Consider the following 26,392-nt stretch of genomic DNA (forward strand, 5'->3'; position numbering starts at 1 on the left):
CAAGAATTCTTTTGAAGTAATGCTGTACTCTCTGGCTCATTCATTTATCAGTAAAACCTTAAGGTTGGATGGCATTGTGAATAAACAATATCAGAATATTAGTAGCTAGTCACCTGTGTATCAACAGTCTTGCCTGAGTTCTGACTTTCATATCAGCAACAAGTAAGACTGAATCTTTTAATCTTTGTAATTCTTCACTGCTTGGTGACGGATGTTTACGAAGAAATCTCTTACTCTCTTCACGCCATTCTAACGTCATTAGGTAAGGGTGTTTGCGATGGTTACCAGATGGGGAAACAAAGAACTCCTTGTGGTCGAGTAACTCTGGTGGCAGGAATGTCAACGTTTTCCGATACCATTGTATACACTGATGAAGAAATATATGTTCTACATTTAATCTCAGAGTCCATGTTTCATTTGTATTTACTGGTTTAAGTACACCAACTGGGTGTTTTCATAACAGTAGTGTAACAGCTCTGTCTTCACAAAGTCTGTAAAATCTTTTCAGAACTGTGTATGTGTGTGTGCAAACAAATTAGAATTTGTTGCTCTAGATGAAGTCATGCATAGTTGGACACCAAAGACAGCGTCACTGTCAACACATTAAAGGTACATACCTTTTCCAGTAATAGGTAGAAGACAGAGCAATGATGCAAGATTTGATGTCTCCGCTGTAAGGCATCTTTGAATTGCTGTACTACTTTGGTGAAGTTTTTGGAAGTTGCCAAGATAACAGGTATGTTGTAGTGGTCCTTAATAACCATCTCATCAGCTTGTTGTATCAATGCTTCACTGTGCTGGATAACTTCCTGTGAAATGATTGCAAACCAGAGATTGTAACTCAGTCCATGACATTCACCATGGTAATTCAGTCCAAGACATTCACCATGGTCACTCAGTCCAAGACATTCACCATGGTAACTCAGTCCATGACATTCACCATGGTAACTCAGTCCATGACATTCACCATGGTAACTCAGTCCATGACATTCACCATGGTAACTCAGTCCATGACATTCACTATGGTAACTCAGTCCATGACATTCACCATGGTAACTCAGTCCAAGACATTCACCATGGTAACTCAGTCCAAGACATTCACCATGGTAACTCAGTCCAAGACATTCACCATGGTAACTCAGTCCATGACATTCACCATGGTAATTCAGTCAAAGACATTCACCATGGTAACTCAGTCCATGACATTCACCATGGTAATTCAGTCCAAGACATTCACCATGGTAACTCAGTCCATGACATTCACCATGGTAATTCAGTCAAAGACATTCACCATGGTAACTCAGTCCATGACATTCACCATGGTAATTCAGTCCATGACATTCACCATGGTAATTCAGTCCATGACATTCACCATGGTAACTCAGTCCATGACATTCACCATGGTAACTCAGTCCAAGACATTCACCATGGTAAATATGACATCACTAGTTTGCAAAAAAGTACATATTATGGACTGGGCATTTGACATTTCATCTCACAACAATGCAACAAGAAAACAATCTTTCTTCTACAAATCTGATACAAAGGAGAGGCATTTTGTTTGCTGCATCTCTTCTTCAGACAACTGATCTCTATTGATGTAATACATTACACAGCACAGTCATTCAAATCTAACTTTTACGTCAAAGAAATTGTAGTTGTAGTATCACTGTTCTTGCTTGCACAGACCAGATAATAAAGTTTCTGCTCTTTTCAATGAGTATGAAGAGTTAATGTCTAAATACATTTAATACGTACAATATTGATGATGCTCACCTTGGCTGAACTCAGAAACCCAGTTTCAAAGTGATGTTTCAAAATTTCAGATCTACTCAGACTGTCTGGCACTTCAATATTTGATTTCAAGTACACCATACCTTTGTTATTGATCCAGTCTATTAACTGCAGTTATGAGTGAAAGGAGAAATTGAAAGAAAACAAAGAGATGAACTGGCAATGTATGGATGAAGTAAGCAATAAATTAGACTAACACAGCAATACTTACTGATTTCATGTGGAAGAAATGAACAAAATATCACCATATCATCATTCAGAAAAACTTCATCTTGAAAATATTTTCAATGTTCTGAATAAAGGATGAATTACAAAAATGTATTAAACAGTACATTGACATTTCTCATAGGCAGCATAGACAGTTACCAACCTGGTTGAGATTACTTTCAAACTGCAAATGTTGTAATGACTGATCAATTTTTCTCATTGCTTTCTGAAACAAGACATCTGCTTTCTGATCTGCTCCATTTAATCTTTCATGATATCTCTCTGTAATATGCAGTGTATCCTTGAACATTGGTTTCTGAGCCATTGAGACAAATATTGAATTGTCATCTGGTTTCTTGAGTTTTCCCAGTAATGAATTGCACTGAGACAGCATTGGTTCAAGTCCAAGGTCTCTGTAAAGTAAATGAAGAACAACTGCAATTGTAGATATGATGACTATATGGCAAATATGCCCCAAAGTGTGCATGCGGACACTAGGGTGCAGTGTTTAAACATCTGCAGAACAAACCCAGTACATCTGATTTTCTAGCTGTGTGTCATACTATAGAAAGCAGCTTATTTTGGAGACCCTTGACAAAATCTTAGAGGGATCACATATATAGCAGTGTTGCAGCCAGGGTTCGCCCTAGTGACAATGTACCCCAAACAGAGCCCATTGTCCCGCATTCTCGCACACGGCAGGTCACCTCGCGTCGGGCACACTGATGAGTCAACTGTGTTCAGTGGGTGTAAGTAATGGGTGTAGCCTGCAAGTAATATCTGTTACTGACGATGACCTTTGTTTTAATCCGTGGCATAGTTAAGCCACCCAATAAATCAATTTGCATCTTCCAAAAGAAAATGAAATGGAGCTAATTTTCAATTTTCAAATGGTTTTATCATCTTGATTATTATCGTTTAGGTCTATCTTTAGATTTAAAATCTTTGGTCTGAGATTGAAATATGGGAAAGAGGTACTGTTAAAGTCATTTTATAAGACGCGTCTTTTATTATGATGTTGCAAATTTTGAACTCGGGTTATTTCTCAAGAGATGGGGTGCGACTTATAATATGTACTTTTGTGTTTTTTAAAGAGGTATACTCCTTCGTCAACCGGTAGGATAAAGTATCAACTTTTGATGAACATAGCCAACCTCAGTGGTGGCCGGTAGTGTGACAGATCTGCTGAAAAAGGGGTGCGACTTATAATGCATACATTCTCCATTTTCGATTTTTTAAGGATTTCATCCTACTCAAGTCAATCAAAGGAGGGTGCAACTTACAATACAGATGCGTCTTATAAATGACTTTAACAGTATATACTGCTGCGAGGTTGGCATTTTGAGGCCATCCAAATTTCCCTCTGAAAACTCTATTTCCAACAAGTCATTGACAATGACATAGTCCCCACTTGTAATAGGAGTATTAGTCTTGATGGGGCAGGGAAATGTGGTCATTAAGAAGTATCACTGGAGTGTGGCGTTCAGATCTATGGACACATAGGTCTATATCATTGTTCCCAATTTGAAACAAGAGGCATGTCTAAGTTATGGTTCTAAATCAGGAAAAAAGATCAGACCTCCAGCTGTATTGGCCAGCCAAGAAATATACATTCACATAATAAATGAGTACAAGATGTGACATCTTAAGGTCTATTATCCTATCAAAATTGAAGCATAAAGAACTTGTGGTTACTTAGTTATGCATATATATGTATAATCAAGGTCAAGGTCATCAAGGTCATGTGACATTCGAAAAAAAAAATTGTATTGCTAATTAATCCCTATATGCAAAAATCCAGACCTCTAGCTCTATTGGCTTGCCCAGAATTATATATGCACATAATTAATGAGCTCCCATCCTACTATATATAAAGGACATAGCACTTGTGGTTACTTATTTATTGACATAAACATGTATTTTAGGTAAAAGGTTATCGAGGTCACATGAAATTTTGTCAAAAAATTTCTATCCTATAGTTATCCCTACATACCAAAAATCAGACATCTAGCTCTATTGGCTCGCTCAAAGTTAGATATGTGCATAATTAATGAGGTACAATATGTGGCGTCATAAGGTGTCCCATCATACCAAATATGAAGGGTGTAGCACTTGTGGTTACTGAGTTATGGACAAATATGTATATTTGAGGTCAAAGGTCATTGAGGTCACGTGACATTTTCTCAAAAAATTGTATCGCTAAGTTGTCCCTATATACCAAAACTCAGACCTCTAGCTCTATTGGCTCGCTCAAAATTAGATATGCACATAATTAATGAGGTACAATATGTGGCATCATAAGGTGTCCCATCATACCAAATATGAAGAGTGTAGCACTTGTGGTTACTGAGTTATGGACAAATATGTATATTTGAGGTCAAAGGTCATGTGACATTTTGTCAAAAAAATTGTATTGCTAAGTTATCCCTATATACCAACCAGATATGAACTGAATGGCCTCGCGTGCACATTTTGTAAAGTACTTCTTGGGGTATTGGCTTTTATGAAGAAGGAAAATGTGTCAATAGATGACAAAATTTGTTCCCGAATTTCTCAAAATCATCTGTGCCGCGCCGGTAGCAGCAAAATGAGTTCGTGACCTTTGAAGTACGCGTTTCAAAAAATAAATACCCATGGGAACCTGCTCATCACGCCACGCAACTCATGTACAGCTGACTATGGTGCACTTGTCAGGCGATGGTCGATGATTCTGGTTATTGCCATATTGTCAAGTTCAATGCCTAATTTACGGAAACACGAACTCTGTCTAGTGTATTCGAAGCTCTGCGTACAGGTTGTGCACACGGCCTCTACCACGTGGTGTCCTGTGGACAGTGTGGTACATGTGGTACAAGCCGTCGGCCTACCACCGTACCGCCGGGAAACGCAGACCTATTGTACGCAGGAGCTAGCCTACTGCTGCTGATTTAACATCAATGCCAACATGGAAATCTCATGAAAAATTTGTCATTGTTGGTTCTGTAGCTAATACAATCTTGAAAAGCAACTTAAAAGACACAGACTGTCAATACGTCGCCATAATATTATGCTGATCTCAGCGGAACCATGCCGGAATATAAATTCGCTGACACACACACAAGATGGAAAAGTGTCACTCTACATCTCATTCTCAGAGAAAAATGCATTGATCAAATATTATGACGCTTACCTTCGATAATCTAGCTTTTGGTTCGCTATGTCCAGAGTAACCCACACGATTCTTAAAGTCAAACGTCGACACGACGACATCGACAGTCAAAACTCAAGATTAGCGATCAGCGCGGCCGAGTGACTGAATTCAGAAATCACTTTGTGTAAAATGTTTTAGTATAGCGCCCTCAAACATACTTATTTAGCCTCCCCATAGACTTATACAGGCCACAAATTTTCTTTTACTCATAACTTGATAAATTCGCAAAGCACAACCACCAAAAACTAATCAGTTCTTGCAAATTTGAAGAAAAAATTGTGTGCGAAATGTGATCGGAATCTGCCGAGCCGTTTTTGAGATATCGTGCTAACAGACAGACACACACAGAAACGCCTAAACCATAACCTCGCTGCGCGCATGCGCACGCGAGGTAAAAATCAGACCTCTAGCTCTATTGGCTCGCTCAAAATTAGATATGCACATAATTAATGAGGTACAATATGTGGCGTCATAAGGTGTCCCATCATACTATATATGAAAGGTGTAGCACTTGTGGTTACTGAGTTATGGACAAATATATATATTTGAGGTCAAAGGTCACCAAGGTCACGTGACATTTTGTCAAAGTGTCTGAGATATCTGCGTGAACGGATGGACTCACGGACAGACATGACCCAATCTATAAGCCCCCTGAACTTCATCTGTGGGACTAAAAACTGTGTCACTGCATCCTTTTGCAATATGATACGATGAGAAACTAAATTTTATTTTTCTTGGCCTTATCTTATACCGGAACATGGGAGTCTATGGAGAACAGCCTTATACATGGGAGTCTATGGAGGCGTAAACTAAAAAGTCCTCTAACGCGGCCAAATTTGATCGCATCGTGAAACAAATCGACGTGCATCTGTATGAGGTAGGGTACTATCCTTGTACCAAGTTTGAACGAAATCGCTCCAGGCGTCTCTGAGATATCTGCGTGAACGGACGGACGGACGCACGCACGCACACACACACGGACATGACCAAACCTGTAAGTCCCCCCCGGACGGTGTCAGTGGGGACTAAAAAGAATTGGCACAGGAATATCTCAGATATCTGCATTCATAAGCCCCTGTGCATGGACACAGCATTAATATTAATTTCATCCTGGGGACCCTGTGGATCATACCTGGGGACCCTGTGGATGAATATCAAAGACAGGAAAGAAATGGCCGTCACACAGCCATTTATGATCGAATCATTACAAAAATCGGCGTGCATATATATTTGATAGAGATTAATATAGGTATCAACTTTCAATGCAATCCCACCCAGCATCGCTGAGAAATTACGTGAACGCCCGCACAGTCGTAAAATATAGGAAACAAAATGGCCGCCACGTAGCCATTTTAGACCAGATCAAAACAAAAAGCAATGTGCATATGTGTAACATATAGAGTAATCTATGTACCAAGTTTGAATGGAATCGCTCCTAACATCACTGAGAATTTGCGTGAACATACGCACTGACATCAAATACAGAAAACAAAATGGCTGCAGACGGCCATATTGAATCAGATCGTAAAACAAATCGATGTGCATATGTATGGCATAGGTGATAATCCTCATACTAAGTTTGAATGAAATCGCTCCAGGCGTCTCTGAGATATCTGCGTGAACGGACGGACGGACGCACGCACGGACGCACACACGGACGCACGCACGCACGCACGGACATGACCAAACCTATAAGTCCCCCCGGACGGTGTCCGTGGGGACTAACAATGCACTATTTCCAAATTTTCAATTTCCAATATACTAATTATCCAATTTTCCCATTTCATTTGGGTGTTGCTCATCATCTTTGGATACTATGGCAGAAATAATTGTATCAAATTGGAATCATTGTCTCTGCGTGACCAAATGTACTTGGGGGTGGGGGATGGGAGGGGGGCTAGGTAACGATAATTGCAAAAAATAGTTTTTAAAAATTACAGCGGGAATAACATCGTCTCATGACCAACATAGTTATACTGGAAGAGAAGCAAACGCTGTTCTTTGGTTGGTAGAGTACATGTAGTTCAGGCAATGAAGTTAGGTCAGTACGTTCAGTTGCAAGAAATTCAAGAAATGGTTGATAAAGGAAGAAGTCACCCCAAAGTGTTCATCTCTAAAATGTTTTGCTCAGTACAAGTGGTATCTCTGAACAAAGTGTAAGACGATACTGTCTCCGAAATGATATCAAGTGCCTTCAAGGTCAATATTTGGATGGGTAGTAATGGATGCAATTCACGAAGTGGGCAAACTATGATTGGCTATTCAGATCATTATGAGGAGAACATCATTGCATTCAGAGATTGACAGCTAAATACATTAATCAGATAAAATTAAATGTGGATGCCGCACTCTGATTGGGCTGATAGCTGTCAGGATATTTTACAATGTACAAGTCTGCGACATTGACAGGGAGCGCATAGAACTTTAGTGGGTCAGGTCAAACAGATTATATAGGGGACTTTCCTTTCCTGCGGCAACACAATTGTTCTTTTTTGTTTGTTACTCGATCCATTGAAAGCAACTTTCCTGTGCTAATAACTGTCAAAATTTGATGCATTCCTAGGCCACAGATAGATACCATCAGCAGCCCCGCCCAAAATAAAATAGGAAAATGAGATCTTTGGTAAATTGAAAATTGGGAAAACGGAGATAGTGCATTGTTTGAAATAAAGTTTTGTCAGAGAGAAATTTGGATGGCCGCAATGTGTCATCCTCACAGCAGTATATACCTATTTCCTATATGTCAAGCTAAGGTCAAAGATTTTAAATTTAAAGATAGACCTAAAAGGTAATAATCAAGACGATAAAACCATTTTGAAAATTGAAAATTAGCTCCATTTCAATTTTCTTTTTGAAGATGCAAATTGGTTTATTCGGTGGCTGAAATGTGCAAAGGATTTGTTTAGCATGATTAGTTTGAGGCTCGTATTTTACATACTTCTGAATCTGTGATTAAAAGTAACTAAAATGCTGCGCTTGGTTGTAGGCAGACTGAACTCTGATTGGAGGAAGATACAGTATACTGTTACAATTGTCTTAAAAATTAAAGCATAGTGACGCAATCCCAGTGGCTTGAATTTTGTTTTGTGAAACTATTAAATTTATGATAAAATAATAGAAAATTTGATTGACAACTGATGCATGTTGTCCTAAAAATGTGCAAAATGTCCACCAAAATAAATGGTAGTGGGACATAGTGTCCCTTGGTTTAAAATTTCTTGCTGCAACACTGATATAGAACGACACTGAAATTCTGCACAATTCATTTCAACCTATGGATTATGTATACATGATATAGTATGCTTCATTATCACTGCCTCTGTAGTATTTCCTCTCTCACATATCTTCATTTTTTCTGTTGTTTTACATTCTTGGCAGCCATTACTGTCCAAAAGTGTGGCCATGTAAATAAACCGCCAAGTAATGCTTTTATATCAGATGCAACTGAATTGACAGGAACAAGATTTGACCTAATGAGGGCGCTATTCATAGAATTTGACAAATTACCCTTTGATATCTTCATTTTCCTGCTGTAGCCGTGTTTTGATCTCCTGTATCTCATCAAGTGTTTTGGCTTTAGGAAAGTCTGACAGTGCAGTCAGTTGTTGGAATGCTGAAGGTATTCTTTTGATCACTTCTTCAGCATCCCTGTAGAATGGTTCAAACACCTGGAAGGAGAAAACTCATTACATCTCCAGCTCTATGCATTGACCAGACAAGCACCCAAACAAGGAATAGTTTCGTTGTCTTCCAACTGAAAATGCAGTGATGACATCCTTTTTTTCATTTTTCTTGGTTTAAGTCTGTCAGCTTGCTTTCCAAACATATAGTTAACGGCTAATTTTCATGTCGTGTATTGAATTCTGGTTATTTCGTTGTGGGGAGAGGTAGTTTATATAAAGCACACTATCTTGTGACTTTAATACTGCATTTTCTCAGTTATTACTGCTCCACAGAAACTAACAAGATGTTGACACAAAGGCTTTCACATGATATAGGCACTGACTAGAATCAAGGTTTTTTCAACAAAGTTGATATCACATGGGAATCATGGAAATTGAGATTTAAAGGTTACAGTTACATAAAACAGAACTGAATCTATGGTAGAGATCTTGCACAGATTAACAGTTGTGAAACTTTGTTTATTGCAGGGAAGAACATATAATCGACTTTCCCATGAGTCTGAACAAATGTTTAAAATATTTGCAAGATCATTAGAAATTTAACAAACTATCTAAGAATTTGGCTGTTGCTGAAATTTGTGTGCAATATCTTCATGAAAAGTAGTACAAAACAACAAAAGATTACTGTGGTCTTTGATGGTAGCTAAAAATTGAGTGAATTATTCAATTAAGTCTGTCAATGAATGAATGTTGTACAATGATCAAATTCTGTGAATAATTTATTTCATGGACCCATATCTCATGATACCTTCAACTGTACTTGTTTTTCATCATAACTACTTTAGAATAACTTTCTCCCAAAAGTAGACAGATCTTAAAGGGGTACAGTCGTCAACACTGTATCCAAGGTACGATGGTGATTGACGAAAGTTAAAACATGTCTGTCATAATCCACATCGTATAATCTAAATGTTGCAGCTATGATGATTAGGTGCATCTAGATATCGTGCACGAAATACATTGTGTGTAAACAAGAAACTCGCCTTTAACACATACTCCAATGCCAGATCTAAACTGACTTCTGTGATTGACTGATCATCTAAAAGTACAGTTACATTGAACTAGTATACTGTTGTCTCTTACAGATAGTTCTCACAGCATCTCTGTAACTTGTAATTAAGTTTACAACATGCACTGCAACAGCAGGAAATTTATAAACAACTGGCAAAATCAATTACAGTGGCTTGTCAATATCTTGATAACCTTGTAACTAATTGAAATGCTTACTGGCCTGGAAAACAATGTGACTGCTTTCTGAAAAACACGCCATTGTAACAAATCTGAAAACTAATTTCCTTCATTGAGTACGGTAGACAGAACATTTTGCAAATTTTATGATTGGATTGTTTACATGCTATGTACATGATGTACATTATCAAAAATAAATCTGAAGACAGTATATTTGTCTAACAGTTGTTGAATCCATCTGTGTATTTACACACAGGGGATCTACTGAGTTTGATTCCAATTATCATGTACAAATAGCGATCATAGTACTTTTTTACTCTTTCTTTTCATTATACATGTATTACCTTGGATTTGTCAATTATTTTCATAGGGGTGGCTGGATTCAGGTACAGCTAAACAGGGGCTGAAGGGTTAGGTGCTTACCTTTCTAAACTTGACCCATGCCTGGTGGTCATAGTTCATATAACCTCCTAAGTCCTGTGTTAAATGACTCTTGTCAACATAGTTATACAAGTCTGATATGTTATAATGGGCTGTACTCTGAAATCAAACACACATAAAAATACATCAACTTTAGTGGAAAAGACACTGTTGAAAGTCATCTGAAGTAAAATATAAGGTTCAGATCAGATCTTCTAAAATCGTTACAACAAATATACTTCAAGAAGGATTAAAATAAGCTGTCAACAACGATGATTGTACTTCAAATACACACAGATTTTGTCAGTTCAATGGAGATCAAACAAAGCATTTTATTTTCAATGATGAACTATGATATTTACCTTGAACAGCGGCTGTGGCATACTTTTGTATTTTGCCTTTTTGCTTTTGCGAAGTCCTAGTTTGGCTAGCATGTGTTTACGGAGAGCTTTGATAATAGGTGAGACTGCATACAGCATAGCTACTGCACCTTTCAGTTGTGCCTGTGTTAATAATAGAGTTACAGATAATTAGACTGCATCATTGGTGACACATGTGAATGATGAGAAGACATTGTTTTGAATTATAAAATTTCTGTATCCAATGTGAGTACAAATAATTGTACCAAGCTCATACAGAAAGAAAAGACTAGTTTTGTTACAAAATAATGGCAAATCCTCTTGAAGTCAGTTAAGATATTACTGGCTTTTACTTAAGAATAATTGACTGAAAAGTTATATGTATATGAGTTGTTGATTTGATAGCAGTGATATCATGAAGTTAAAAACATATCAATTATCTATATAGTGATTCAGTGTTGCTACGCGGATATGATGTTACACATTAAGGTTGCACTGTTCATATTGGCATTTTAATTGACCACCCACTATGAAAACAGGATGACTACCTAGATTAATTTCCATGAGAAACACCATGTGGGAGACACCATGTGGGAGACACCATGTGGCTAGTTGGTCTGTATTCTGATAACTCACCTGTACTGTGTTGAGTGTTGCAATAATGATATCTATCATGGTTTCATTTGCACGACTGAAGTCTACCACAAACCCAAATCCAGCATGCTTAACTTGCGGCCTGGAATCAACCATTGCAATTGTTATTACAGATACTGACATCCATCTATCACTGTTTAAAAGTTACTCATACACAATGGCACATCATGGCTTTTTCCAAAACAACATGTCAAAGTTAAAGATCCAACAAAAGTTTTGTGGTTTCCCATCAATTTTTCTGTAAATAGATTCAGGTGTTGTTGCAAACAATAAGACAAAATGTTGTGGTGAGAAAAATGACTTTGCAAGGGTAGGATTGATATTTAATAGCGAATTGAAAAACTAGCTTTGCCCGTAACATCTAACTGAATTTGATATTTCTTTAGAAAAATCGGCTGCTGTATCAGGTATAAATTGCTGAACAATTGCAATAGTCCATAAATGTTAAATTAAATTGCACAAATTTTAATTGACTGGGCTGTCTGAGATTGTGGTCTGGTGAATATACATCTATGTATTTGAGGTCACAGTTTTCACACATTGTCAAGTCATCTCCATGCACACAGACATTTAGTGACACAATAATAATGTGATTCATGCATAAAGTGACCCAAATATAAGTAAAAAAGTTTGATTTAGACAATGTCAAACTTCAAGTGAGGAATTTTCAATTTCAGCGATATCCTAACTGCATCATCTTTTCAAAAAAGCCATCCAGCTGGCTGGTTAAAGGGAATGGGGTTTTTGGTCTTTTATAGAATCGTACATCTAATGGAACATTTTTTCAGTTCATTTTCAACTCATGTTTGTGTAAAGAAGTCACATCATTTCCTGACACAAAGTGTTGTGTTGACATCAGTTGTATCCACGTTTGACAATTTCTCTAAAATTGCTAAATGTTACTAGGATTACTATTTCTGCCACAAGTCCCTGACTTGGCATAAACTGAAAAAGCTGTGTACCGTATATACATGTAGTTGTACCAACATTCAAATTTCAGCAATGGTATTCATGGTATGTCCCCATACATCCATTAGAAATTTGGACAGCTAAATATAGGTGGGAAATATCCTTAGATTATAATTATAACAAGATATTACAAGAGGATGTAATAAACAACATTACGTACATGTATATTACATCATTGGATCAGCATTACCAGTACAACTTTTCTGGATATGATGATACATACCTTGTAATGGCAATGTAATATTTGATAACTTCTTCTAAAGCAGTACTTTTTATGATTCCAAACTGTTTGGACGGTATAGTAATGATAGGTCTGCCTTCTTGATCTCGGCCACCTACAATGTAACACAAACAAGTGTCAATTTTCAGGTGTTAAAAACAAACAATTTATATGATTGTATCAACGGATCGTAGAAGAGTAGATGGAAGAACTTGACATGTATAGTCTTCTTAAGTTTTTTGTGCATTTCTGTGAAGGTAATTAATCTGCCAACTACACAAGCATGAAGACGTTGGTGAAAACGTGAATATTGTTGAAGTTTGTTACGACCAAATATTTTTCATACATGTAAGTTGGCTGAGCATGGAACTTTGGTGCAGTTTTTCACTGAATTTATCATGTAAATGCAAGCTTAGTCACAAGATCGAAAATTAAGGAATGTCCACATGAATATTCTCAAGTCTAGCAGCCAGGAATTCAGACACATCTTACTTTCAGTCATCTGCTAGTGAGAATATAACTTTGTATAATTTCAACTGAATAACACTACAGACATAGAAGTATATACATGTATGGCCACCATTCTTTGATTATTTTGGTCACGCGTTTTCTCTCTGAACATTGAATGTCTGATATTCTGGCAATAAATGATGTATAATAATGGTTTATGCAGAACTTCTACCCTAGCCTATGCATTTCAGTCTTACAAGTTTATTGTAATAAGTTTACCTGAAACAGCTAGCAGCTGCTAAGATCATGGAAGACTTTTTGTTGTTATCAACTAGGACAAGTTACAAATTGCATATTTTGTGTATCATCTACGTACTTGTACGTATTCCTCCATTTCATTGTTCACAGTGATTGTAATGTACTTAGAAATCAAGAGATTTTAATAAAATAAAGATAATAATACTGTTACCAAAGCAACAGAAAAGGTGATAGTGAAATTTCATTATCAATTCATTTTCATTAGAAATTCTACAGTTTTTTCAAGGTTTTCTATTCATTAATTTCATCACACAATTCATAATAGTCTTTCATACATTAATGATTGTCTATTAAATATGAAACAGAATAACATGCTGTTTTACGACAATGTGTCTTTTTTTAAACAATTAGCTGAGTTGGGTGATGGGTTACATTATGTACTCTTCATCTGTTGGATTTCTGACGGAGGTCCACGTCGGACACAGTCGACATGAATTTTTAGCACCCGTTCATGCCCAGATGGTCTTCTGTTCTTTGTTTACATCTCTGAAGGTTCATGTGAGGACAAGTACTGGAGACCGCAGTCAAAATTGCCTACAATGTTTCTGATTTTTTTTATGTGACGGCGTCTATTTATAGATTAACTGAAGTATATGAGCCCTTTCATGACTCAAAATTTATACACAGTGCTTCTTGCCTGGTGAAACCAAATCATGACAATGGTACAAAATGGTATAGCTACTGTTGCTATAGGCATTGCATTGTGTTTACTAGTCCTTGTTCAGTTCTCACTGTAAACAGGCCTACCGTATTTCTTTTGATGAGAGTAACTTGCCAAAAGTTAAAAAATGCTTTCAGAGAGAGTTACTAGGAGATTAACAACTTACATATAGCCTTATCCATTAAACTTTAAAGGACTGTGGATGACTATAAAACATGTACTTGGTGATAAAACTCATTCATTTGACCGAAAAACACCCTTCCCTGTATGAAAGCATCAACAACCCTTGAAGCAGTAAAATTAGTACCTACATTCCAACACCAAAAATCATACAACATAAATTTTGATATAAGTTTTGTACTGTAGTGACAACTGTCAAGTTGAGTAGCATAGATGACCTCTGACCTGTAATGATTGCCAGCTCTGCTTTCATGAGTTCCTCAGATGGCATTGTTGGGATGTGTCCCAGCACAGGCGACCCTTCCTCTGATGAATCAAATAAAAAAAGATAATATTAAAGAATCACTTTAATTGCCATGTAAGACACAATACACAATAAGATATGATGAGAAAACACATTATTTTGACAGACTAGGGTGTTTTGTTTTAGTGATTTTCAGGAAAAAGATAAATTTTCATTGAAAGAAACATATGTTGTAGAATGACGATTTAATCTGTCCATCATCTTATAGCCTTGTTCAGTAACATAAAATCAATTCAGAATCTATTTGCATGTAGTTGACATGTATGGCAGCTGTGTTCAATTTTTTCTTTCATCAGATATACATGTACGATAGAAAATTATTGAGTTACGCATGGCAACGGATATACAGTATAGTGACCCATTACCTAATGCCATTTGATATGTACTGTTTATGACTGGGAGATGTTATCCTCATAAATGAAAAGATGCAAATTTATGGTGACTGCTGCATGTATTTGTAAATCAGATTGTAACTGACACCTTGTTACCATGGTAATGACCTCACTGACTCTGTGTAAAGTTTATTCATCACTATTGCATGTACATCTATTGATAAAAATTGTATTGAATAAAACTACGAAATTGCAATCTCTGCCATTGGTGACTTGATATACCGTAGACATATATAGGATGTTGAGTACAGAGTTACATCCGTATATGAGTACAGAGTTACATCAGAACGTGAGTACAGAGTTACATCAGAACGTGAGTACCCTCTGAGTTAAACTGAAGCTTCATTGACTCATGAAAGTTCTTTAATTGCAAGTACATTTCACATACTACACATACTGGTATAAGGATGCTAGACAGTATTTCAAAATTGACTCAAATTAAGATTCCAGAAATATTCGGAGTTCAGATGAACACTAAACTTATTGCTGTGCTGTGATTGGTTATCCCTTCCATACCCTAAATTTACGTTTCAAACGATCATTGAATGATAGTGATAGCCAATCACAGCATTGCTTCTTGCAAATCACCCAATGCTATTGTAAGAAAGTGTTCATTTCATGTTGAAAGCAAGGATCCAGTCAGACATCGCACTCAAAAATTCATGAAAGATCTTTTTGACACACAAATAGGATAGCCAGAATGAATTCAGACATGTACATGTATCAGAAGCTATCGATGCTGGTTTACTGAACAAATTGTAGTTTTTTGTGAGGGCAATCTCCAAACTCTGCAATATATGTGTAATTTGGCCAGTCCTTCTCCAAACTTCAAAGTATAGCACAGCAGCGATCGCCGTGTATTGAACCATAAGGGACTGTGCTATCACCGTAGATTAGAATACTATACATGTACCATATAGTGTTACATGGGATAGCACCATACATAGACAAGTTCTACACATTCAGCAACATGTACATGGACAAAATAAATTTGAATTAATTTCACATTTAACATTAAAATTATTTTGGATTTTACTAGTACATGTGTAGGTCTGTACAAACACATCTCACAGTAAACAACCATACAGTGTCTGTACTGTGCATTGTCTTTGTCACTGTGTAAAATGTCAAAGCTTTAATCTTTCATCTTTATTGACAAAAATGAACACCTCTGTTATTCCATCATGGTATAAATAAATTGCCAGGTTTTTATTCTTGCAAAAACAACAGCTGGGGCAGTATTTGTCATTTGATGTGATGTCCTGCCATGTATTTATATCATCACCAGATTGTACTGGCACAACAGATGGTAGGATGATGAAAAATTTATAAAACACAGGTTGAGTTCAGGGACAGCATATGCTAAATAGTAAGGACAATCAAAGTACATGTATAGATCAATAAACACAGCCCTTTAATAGATTGATAGCTCTATCACCAATATAGATAGCTTCATTATAATACACTGTATACAATACATGTATAGAAAGAACAATTTTTTTTTTCACAATTTGTTGAAATTGAATGAATTAATGAAACTGTTGCAAGTGATGGCTTGTTTTGATGCTTTATGCAAAGTATCAAGATTAATATACACCACTACAGTACATATACCATGATAAGATCATGCTATCACAAAGAGACACGATAATACACAGAAATACTCAATGTATTAAACCGTATTAGGGCTGTATTCCAATTTTCAGCTCTAGTACATATCATTATTGTTACTATCATAATTATTGGTATTGTTGTGAAATAATAAATTCACATAATTGAGTTTATAATTTTTAAAGCATAAAACATTACTAGACCTACTCTTGTGGTACATTTTACTTAGTGACATGCATAAGAGTAATTTTAGGAAAGATTAAAGCAAAGATGCGGGAAACAGATACCTTTCAACCTTTATACCTGTACACTGTACCTGTGCACTACTTGAGTCTCCAAATTACACCTTTGCTATAACTGTTAGAACACTACAGTAGGCTGGATCACATGACTAAACACTTAGATCAGCAAAAATGGAAACTATAATTTGAACATGATTAAATTCCTCCTACTTGTCACTTTATATTACTCATTACTATACTGCTGCTGGCTGTCCTTCAAATATCATTTAGGTTTTTTCCCAGCATCCAACTTTACCAGAAAAGCATTTACACATTGCCTAGCCAGGCCACCAACATCTTTCAAAGGCCAGTGGAAATTACTGATGTAACTGAATTAAGCAAAGTACACAGACTGATTTGTAAAACATGTTACCATACATGTACATTCAATTTTTGATAGTGTTAATGTGTGCTTATAACTACCGTACTATAATTCCCTGGAATGGCTGAAAATCCAAATACTGGTACTTTTATCAGAAATACTTCTGAATGAATTAGGACAATCAAATACAGTGCATGTACTGTGGTCAGGAAGTTGACACTGGAATGAGATCATCAGTTTAGTATGTCAAAGCTACCAGTCCAGTAGGGCACTGAACAGTCTGACATGTAAACAACTGTCGATAACATAAACACTGTTGACTGTTGACAATAGCTATATGTACAATACATGGAATCTCTTCCACTGGTGTTTGTTATGCCAGTAGTTCATGTAAACTTGTGGCTGTAAATGCCATCTGATCAGATGAATATTTGAAATACTACCACAAAATTAATATGTAAACTTATTTCACTATAATGATATGAATTTAGGAGTACAAGATATTTTTAATCAAAGACATACTTAAACATGTATATTACTTTATTGTCAATATGTATTACCGTACTCGTCCGAGTATAAGCCCCCGGTTCGGCGACACTAAACAGCGGTAAAACTAGGGGAGGGGCTTATACTCGAGCAACCCATCTTATCTGGCATGGACGCTTAATTTATGCTAATTTTATGCACGATTTTTTTCAACACCATTCGATCTTTCTATCGCTTTCAAAATCGACTTACACATCCAAAGAAATTGATTGTACAATCTCTGAATACAGAAGTGACATTTTGGTGAAATTTCAGCGTCGAAAAAAAACCCAAACTTGAAACAAAGACGTCATGTATCTGATCAACAGTAATGACATGTGATTCACTGATTGTGAACAGGCATGCGTTGCCCACACGGAAAGGCAACTCAATATTCCAATATCAAACTGTCTACATCTTGTGAAAACAACAACATAGCAGTGAAAATTGTAATAGTCACCAGGAAAAGTCTTCACAAATGAAAGGATAATTGCTTCAAACAAAAGAAGCTGCATGTTTCAAGCATGAAAACATCGTGGCCGTGAATGAAAATAAACAATGGCGGACGTGAGTGAGACTATTCTATTTAGGCGACGGGGGTGAGTAGGGTCAAAGAATCAAGATAGTACTGAAAAACGTGTCATTTTCCTTACGATATTGTCAAGGGAACTCCAGTTTCCCATTGTTTTAACATCTTTTAATGGTTTCTTTATTATCTAAAATTAATTTTACCAAGTTAAATGACCAAATATACTCTCCTAACCTTTCTGTATTTGAGTTACACTAGGGTAGGGGCTTATACACGGATGTAATGCATTTTCTAAAATCCTCTAAAATCAGTAGGGGGCTTATACACGAGCAGGGGCTTATACTCGGCGAGTACGGTAACACCACACAATATGGAGATGTTCGATGTGAACAAGTTGCAAGCAGAAGTTATAGAACATTCTCACAGTTTTCAGTTGGTATTGTTTTGGTAGACAGGGCTTGCAATGTCTTTGTTTGGTAAGAGTACAGAGCAATGCATGTAGACTGTAATTATTTTGACAATGGATCAATATTCAATGACGTCAAATTACTTGTGTATATTTTTCAAAATTTTCCATCAGCATAAAAACACTGAGGCAAACCTTGCTAACTTGACAGATACAATATCAAGTGACCAAGACAATATATTGCAGAAAGAGAAACAAAGTGCTATATTTTTACATGGACACATGAACACTATGGATACATGATGAACACTAACAGCTGCAAACACAAACCAACCTTCCTCAATGTCTTGATAGATACACATATCTGTTAGCTTCATGACACTGTGGTTCAGGCAATCTCATCACAGCACATGAAGTTCCACATTAAGCTTCCACAAAAACCTGCAGCTCCAAAGCAGCATGCCTGATGGGCAGTCTTTGCAAACGCATGTACTGCTACCAGCAACTATTAGACATCAAAGTTGCAGTAACTGTTGTGGGTAACTGAGCAATCAATAGTTTACCCAATTAAACCTTGGCATTGCATAATTTGAATACAGACTGTGTAAATGTATTGTTATATCATTTAGAATTAAACAATAGCATACAATGGCTGGTGTGTTTGTCAGTTGCTGTCTGCTGGCTGTGTCACATGGTATCTTCCAGAACACTGCCAGCAGATACCCAGGTACTGTAGATAGAGTCTTGATAGCCCATTTGTCTGCAGTCTGGTATGAAGTTACGTCCTTAAATGCAAACGTTGCCTAACACTCTACCAAATACACAGTCATATAATCTCCTACAGGGCCTTTACATATTGCTGCAAAATCATACTGGTCAACATTTTTGTTAGTTTAGTCAAAGCATATCTATGAATCTTGAAAGACTTTTACCTACCTACTAAAAGCATCAAACACTGAAGTGGATCTCTTGTGACTGAACAGCATTAACTTTCCTTAATTGACATTCATCAGGTAATTCATCAACAAGATGTTTGACAGCTATTCTTGAATTCTTGTCTGTGTTTTGATGGGCTTCCATGCTGGCTATCTTCTATAATACAATGCATTATGCATTCTTATATGATAATGATTTTGCATGAAGCTAATTTGATCAGCACTCTGGTGTTGGGGTACCAGCAGTGTTGGCATACAGGTATTCTATATGGCAATAAATTCATGTATATAAGATATTTCTACACAAAATATGCAAATATCCAGGTACATGTGCATATGTTATGAAGGCATTTATCTATGCCATTGAGTTCTCGTTTTTTGACTGGTAACATGCACTCAGAATTTATCAAAAAGTCTTTAATGTTGTGGCTGAATTTCTATGAGACCAGCTCCAACATATAATGATGTTTATCAACTGCTTTTTCACAGTCCTTCCATACAAGACTGTTATATAAGCAGATATTGGTATGTCAAGTTTGACAAATCCATGACCAATAAAAATAAATAGTCTATGATCAACGTCCAAGTCACCAAGACATCTTGAAATGAATGACCACTACAGTTACCAGTAACTGTAATCCCTTATAATCGGCAAAAAACACTTGCAGGTGTACCATAATTGACCTGTACAACACAGTGTTTGCTACCATCATCCACGGTGGGTACTATTTGTATGGGCATTCAGCAGGTAACTGGCTAGGTTAATATGTAAAATTCTCTCAAATGGAACTATCTAAATGTTCCTTACTGTCAATTTCAATGACAATACCGATATTTCTATAACAGTCACAACGTATCTGTACAATACACCATCTACATGTGTAGTCACTAAATATAAGATTTTGAGAAGCATATCTAGCAGACTTGTTTTAGGACCACCAATATTTTACTTGGGCTAGGAGATTTGTGATTCTATCGGTACAATTGGTGTTTGAGTACAATTAGCACATGAACAGAGCACTACCAAACTGAAATGCAGCATACTAGGATACTCCTAAGGACTATCAAACTACATGGAATATGATCACTGCTATCACATAGAACATTGAATTCACAATAATTATATTCTAACTGAGACTTCGAAAGAAACTAAAAAATATTCAAATTCTTTCAATGTCAGACTATCTAAATATCTAAAACGCCTTTTAGATTGCAAATTCTCATGACTCGGTATTCAAATTCTTACATTTCTATAATTACCTGTATCTATAAAAAGACTCCTTTTAATATTCACATATGCAAGGCAGTAAAAGTTAAAAATACACCATGGTCATACATGTATATTTGCAGCCTGGTTTACCATTCCTAACAGTAAATTTACTGAGATATTCTTAACTTATGGGTCCAGTTTGTACTTGTCATTATCATATATTCACTTTAAAGTATCCTTGTTATACAAAAAAAATCAGTATTTTTTTCTTGCTACTTATCAAAACTTATTAGTAACATTATCTGAAAATCTGACTGCCCCCTAACCACTCTAAGTCAGTGTTTTGACAAGGTACGGAAAAAATACTTAGTTATTTTGAACAAAATGCATGGTAACATTTGTGAAGTACTCTCATATGACTACTATTGTACAAAGTAAAACCTCTTAGGAATGCTGGTAACATTCACCAGATCTAATATTTGTCTTTATAAAAACAACAAGAATCAGAGTTTGAATGGTACAGAGGATGAACATTGCTGTATAGCATGGTACACAGCTGTAAACTAGATAAATGTGTTTTATCCTTGGTGCAACAAGTCACTGCACTGAAACAGATCTATTGACCTGATGTCAGTGTCAATAATTATTCTTCTACAACTATTTCATGACAACAGCTGTACATCACTGACGATGAAACTAGATTTGCATGACTTTTCATGAAGCAAATAGATTATGATGGTACTGTCCAATATGTCAAAATGACTCCAAGGGGACAATATTCCCTATTGAACACCAAAAACTTGGAAAATTATATGGCATAGAAAAAGTGGCCCTCATACATTCTTTCATTATCCCTGCCCCCTGCCCCTCTCTCCATAAAAATTAGTTATTTTTGTCACAGGAATAACTTTCTCAGATTAATTTTTCAGATTAATGTCTCACTCAACAATTTCAAAACTACGTGGCCATACAACACATAATGTTTTTAAGTTTTAATTAATAACGCAGTAGTTTTTGAAAATCTGGCTACATCATTACCAGAACTCAATAATGACACCATTCCTAAATGATTTAGTATCCCATCAGAGTGAGTTGACAAGCCAGCACCTGTAACTTTGGATGATTCTACCACTATTTTCATTTTGTGTGTAAATTGCAAGATCTTATTCACTCCCAAAACTTGTCAATAATAACAATGAATGCAGTTCACACATGAACAGCCTGAGATGACAAGCTGAATTCTGTGTATCTATCTAAACAGTCATGCTTTGTGGAGTAGAACAAGAAACTGTAGTTGACCCTAAAAAGAAAAAAAAAAAAAACATGAAAAGTTACAGCTACTACCAGTCCTTGAACTCAATGATATGATGTACTGTATTTTATCAAAAGAACTGAACTGATGACCAACTATATTTTATAATTATGACAGGGATTTTGTATGTAATAATCCAAAGATATTTTATGTGTAAATAAAGGGATGATATATTTATGTGTATTTTCAAATTACTTTCTGTTGTTACAGGTCACTAATTAAAATTAAAAATAGACTGTGTTAGTGTGTTTTCAAAAAATATGACTTTTTTACCTTTAAATCTGACAGTTTTCATGTGATGTGTGTTGCTCTTCATGGTGACCCTAAATGACCTTTATCAATCAGTTCTGAAATGACTAAAATCTGCCTCCAATGGCACCAACACACTGGTTACACTGTGAGTTACTGTATCATGATGCAAATCATCTGCTGTAGTTGCATGAATTGCATATTCCATTAACACACAATACAGTACTTGTCATGGATTCTTTCACAGGAATATTCCAATTTTCTGCCTGGGTGTGCTTGCTGATGAAATTGGTTGATGTACACAAATTCAAATGTACTCTACAACTGCACATTTGATTCTATGCAAGGTTTTCCATCTATGTCTATTTGAAGAACTCCATCCTGGCTTCAAACTCTACCATGAACTCCAGTACAGTTATATGTACAAAGAGACCTTTTTGACTGGACAAGTATATTGTTAGCAGAAAAATACATCATCAAGCAGTCACAGTTAATATTGCTGGTACTGACCACTGCGCAATTTCTGCAGAACAGTTTATATGACATCAACTTCAGTTTGCTTCAATATGTATGAACCAGATTATATAACTGTCATTTGACACTGACAAAATATATGAACTTGATGGGAGAAAATATTTTCAAACTGTGGAGGTATCCATGTGGTATCACTTTCAAGGCAACACCATTCAAATCTGGTGAATTTTCACATCCTATTGAAATTTCAATTTCAAAACAACACATAACAGCTACACACATTCCTGTGTTTAGTGCATTTTTCAATGCTTGTAAAGTTAACCATCAAAATTCCTTCCAGTTATCCAAAGCTGTATTGAATAGATGTGTCAAGACTTTTGAATACTACAGTAGAAATTCAGGTCTTTCAGCCTTGGGCGTCATAGAGTTCACCAATCAGATCAAGACATGTAATATCAGGATATGTACCAGTCAGTCAGCTACATGTATTTCACAGTAACCACAGTAACACCGCTAATCCTCATCCATAAAGTCTTCAAATCTTCCACTTATATTTGAAATAAATCCACTTATATTTGAAATAAATCTGCTCTTATTCCTGACTTGATATGCCATTTAACCCTGTGTAATCTTTCAGATCAAGAGAGAGTCATAGGCCCACGGTGAACTCAGTTGCAACACTTTCATCTCTTTACACTGGACTATGTATAAAATCCATGGACGTCAGACATCCACTGATCATGCTGACAAAGTTCATCTGTTTTCCTAGAATGGCTTTACACAGGAAGTAGACAGTTGGAAATCCTAAAACATGACTGTCTAAAGGTCTGATCTCCACAAACACAAGACTGACGCATCTGTCCGTATTTTCCCGGTATTACAATTTTTCACATAAAACAAATAGCTAACATTGCATTGGTAGTGGTGGATGTCTGCAGGGGGTCTGGTCTGAATGCTTGATATGGTGTCGTAATTTTGAAGGTATCTATTTACTAATGAGATAAAACAGAGAGGCCCTGGATGCTGAATAAAATACTGTGATAAACAGATATATACATTTCATCATTTCCCAGAATGCAGTTTAATATCTCTATGATCTTTTATCTTCCATGCGATGTTCGCATCAAATACTAGTATTTTTCAAACAAGTTGCTGCCATGACTACGCAGCAAGCACACGACAAAATGATAGTGAATACAGTGACATTATATTACACTTTACAGCCACAGAAGCAAATGTACTTTTTTTACCAAACATCTAACGGAGACATATACTGTAAATCAAACTGTAATTAAAACTATGCTAATCTTTTAAAGGTTGAAGGAAAATTCATGGTTTACATGTACATTACACACAGAAAAAGAATGATTGAAAGTTTTAGATATGAATATTTTCATGATACATATCCATGTTGATGGCATTTCTAGTATCTAGGGCTGCCACGTTTTCAGTAGAAAGACTCCAGCTGTTACACAATTAATGGGTATTTACCATCCTCCAGGCGTTCATTGGCTGCTTTATAAAATCTACCGCTATTGTTCAGAACATGACGCAGATCCTGTTATGGAGACTAACTTCAAAGTCAACTCTTCTACATATTTTATTTTTCCACCAAAAAGCAGGAAATCTGTTAACATAACCTGTTTGATAATATTGCCTGCAAATTTCATAGTTTAATCAATGATGTATTCACTGATAACAATGTAGAAAATGTGAACAAAAGCTGACACATTTTGTGTTGTGTTGATTCAACAGATAGACCACATTGATGTTCAATTCTTTGTGATGACACACCATATGTTGGAGTAATTCACATTACAGTTGAATACACATTGACTGCCGGCATATTGTAACCGCCTAACAACTTAGACACACATTTTAATGGAAAAGGATTGCTTACTGTCAAGTAAACTAATTTTCATTTATCAGCTATTCAATTATTTCACTGTTTTCAACTTGATTTTTCAAATTTTATTTCTTATTTTATTTTTTCTTTCATGTGACCAATAAGAGTACATTTTAATCTCTACTAATATACATACTTCATAGAACTTTCAGTTCCTAACACTACATCGTCTGCTGCTTTTGAGTTTCAGTTTTCAGATTATGACTGGAAACCTTTCTTCATATTTCATGAAACTACAGAAAATCAATAAAGTACTGAATACAAACAAACTGCCTCCACAGCAGATTCTACATTCTGCCCAGCTAAGCAGTACCCAGAATTACATGGTTAAATACTAAGTATTTCTTGAACAGAGATGCATGTTTCAAGAAAATGTGTGTACTTCCAAGTTGACTTTGCCTTTCTGATGATATAATGATGAAAGTATTTTATTACGTCAAAACTTGGCAAAAAAAGCACATCTGTTATCATTCAAAGTGCTACACACAGGTCATGAGGTTAGGTCATAGGTGTAAAGGTTATGTCATTATGAAATAGTAGACTGTCTCACATGTACTTCAAAAATAATATAAATGTAGCTGAAAATATAGGATTTTGCACAAGAACACACACTAATCAATGCATGTAGTCAAGCAATAACATTGATAAAGATAAGTGTTGGACAATACAGAGGTATGAGAGAACCAACTTAAGATTTAAATTCAGACTCACAGACACTGTACATGTACAACTAACTTTCATACAACGTTGCCAGCAATTCTACAGGGTTTACAGAAAATGCTTCATTCTATTGTAAGCTGCATTTTTGTAATTAACCTCCTTGATTCGTTTTCTCTTCAAATCATATATTCATGGATTTTCTCCTCTCAAAACAAACGCCATGATCTTCATTGAAATATTGATTTGTAAACAAAATGCTAGAGGGACATAACAAATCTATTTTTACAAGCACTCATCTCAAAGTTCATGTGAGGTCAGTGTAATCATAGGATAGTTCAGTCTTGCTATAACCAAGAAATCTAGATGACATCAACCATTTTGTATGTGTGCGTAGAAAGAGGATCAATATTTCACTTTTACTAATAATAGTGGTCAGCAATATGGTTAAATCATGACAAATACTCTGGTATTACATTAGTCTCTACAAAGACCTCATTGCTATGAATGTATAGCACTATGCTCCATCAAAACACTATGTATTTATCAATAAAAGTACTGCCTGCATTAATCTTAATGCTAATGGATTCATGAAAGCATACAATTTGTTTCACAGATTCTGTTAATATATCCTACAAACTGCACTGAAATGATACGTCGTCAGTCTGTTTGAAAATAAATATTATTTTGATCACAATGTACAAAATTGATCTACTTTGAAATATACATACACTAATGAACGCAATGTCACAGCCTATTCAATATTGTCACTTTCACAATACTCAAATTTCAATGAGTTTGTCACAACCCAACATGTGGTGAAACACTTGAAATAATTGCGATCAGCGCATATAAAACAAGTACTGGACATGTATGAAACCAGCAGAAAGTACTATGGTAATTACAATAATGTATTTAACTGTTGAATTAATTGATAAATGGACCTACACAAACACTGTATAGAAATTGTATCTGTTTATTATCAT

General features: G+C 35.9%; 1 protein-coding gene and 1 long non-coding RNA gene across 4 annotated transcripts in view; one reads left to right on the forward strand and one right to left on the reverse strand.

The window, feature by feature from the left end:
* Positions 1-26,392, reverse strand: part of LOC139139781 (uncharacterized) — a 46,428-nt gene that overhangs the window by 12,716 nt on the left and 7,320 nt on the right. Inside the window, exons 1-11 of one of the 3 annotated variants that reach the window (XM_070708689.1) lie at positions 22,394-23,742; positions 14,519-14,599; positions 12,688-12,799; positions 11,478-11,577; positions 10,845-10,985; positions 10,486-10,602; positions 8,699-8,859; positions 2,165-2,414; positions 1,777-1,902; positions 618-809; positions 114-367 (exon numbers count right to left, since the gene is read on the reverse strand). In XM_070708689.1, coding sequence (XP_070564790.1) covers positions 114-367; positions 618-809; positions 1,777-1,902; positions 2,165-2,414; positions 8,699-8,859; positions 10,486-10,602; positions 10,845-10,985; positions 11,478-11,577; positions 12,688-12,799; positions 14,519-14,599; positions 22,394-22,436 — 1,577 coding nt within the window. In that variant the 5' untranslated portion in view covers positions 22,437-23,742. Of the gene's footprint in view, positions 1-113; positions 368-617; positions 810-1,776; positions 1,903-2,164; positions 2,415-8,698; positions 8,860-10,485; positions 10,603-10,844; positions 10,986-11,477; positions 11,578-12,687; positions 12,800-14,518; positions 14,600-18,997; positions 19,158-22,393; positions 23,743-26,392 lie in introns of those variants that run through there. The other 2 variants (XM_070708690.1, XM_070708691.1) reach the window with 2 other exon arrangements.
* LOC139139783 (uncharacterized) overlaps positions 15,190-26,392 on the forward strand; it is a 32,664-nt gene continuing 21,461 nt past the window's right edge. The window contains exon 1 of the long non-coding RNA XR_011553881.1: positions 15,190-15,302. This is a non-coding gene — a long non-coding RNA (uncharacterized lncRNA). The remainder of the gene's footprint in view (positions 15,303-26,392) is intronic.

Source organism: Ptychodera flava, chromosome 9, assembly GCF_041260155.1.
Source record: "Ptychodera flava strain L36383 chromosome 9, AS_Pfla_20210202, whole genome shotgun sequence".
In the NCBI taxonomy this organism is placed as follows: Eukaryota; Metazoa; Hemichordata; class Enteropneusta; family Ptychoderidae; genus Ptychodera; species Ptychodera flava.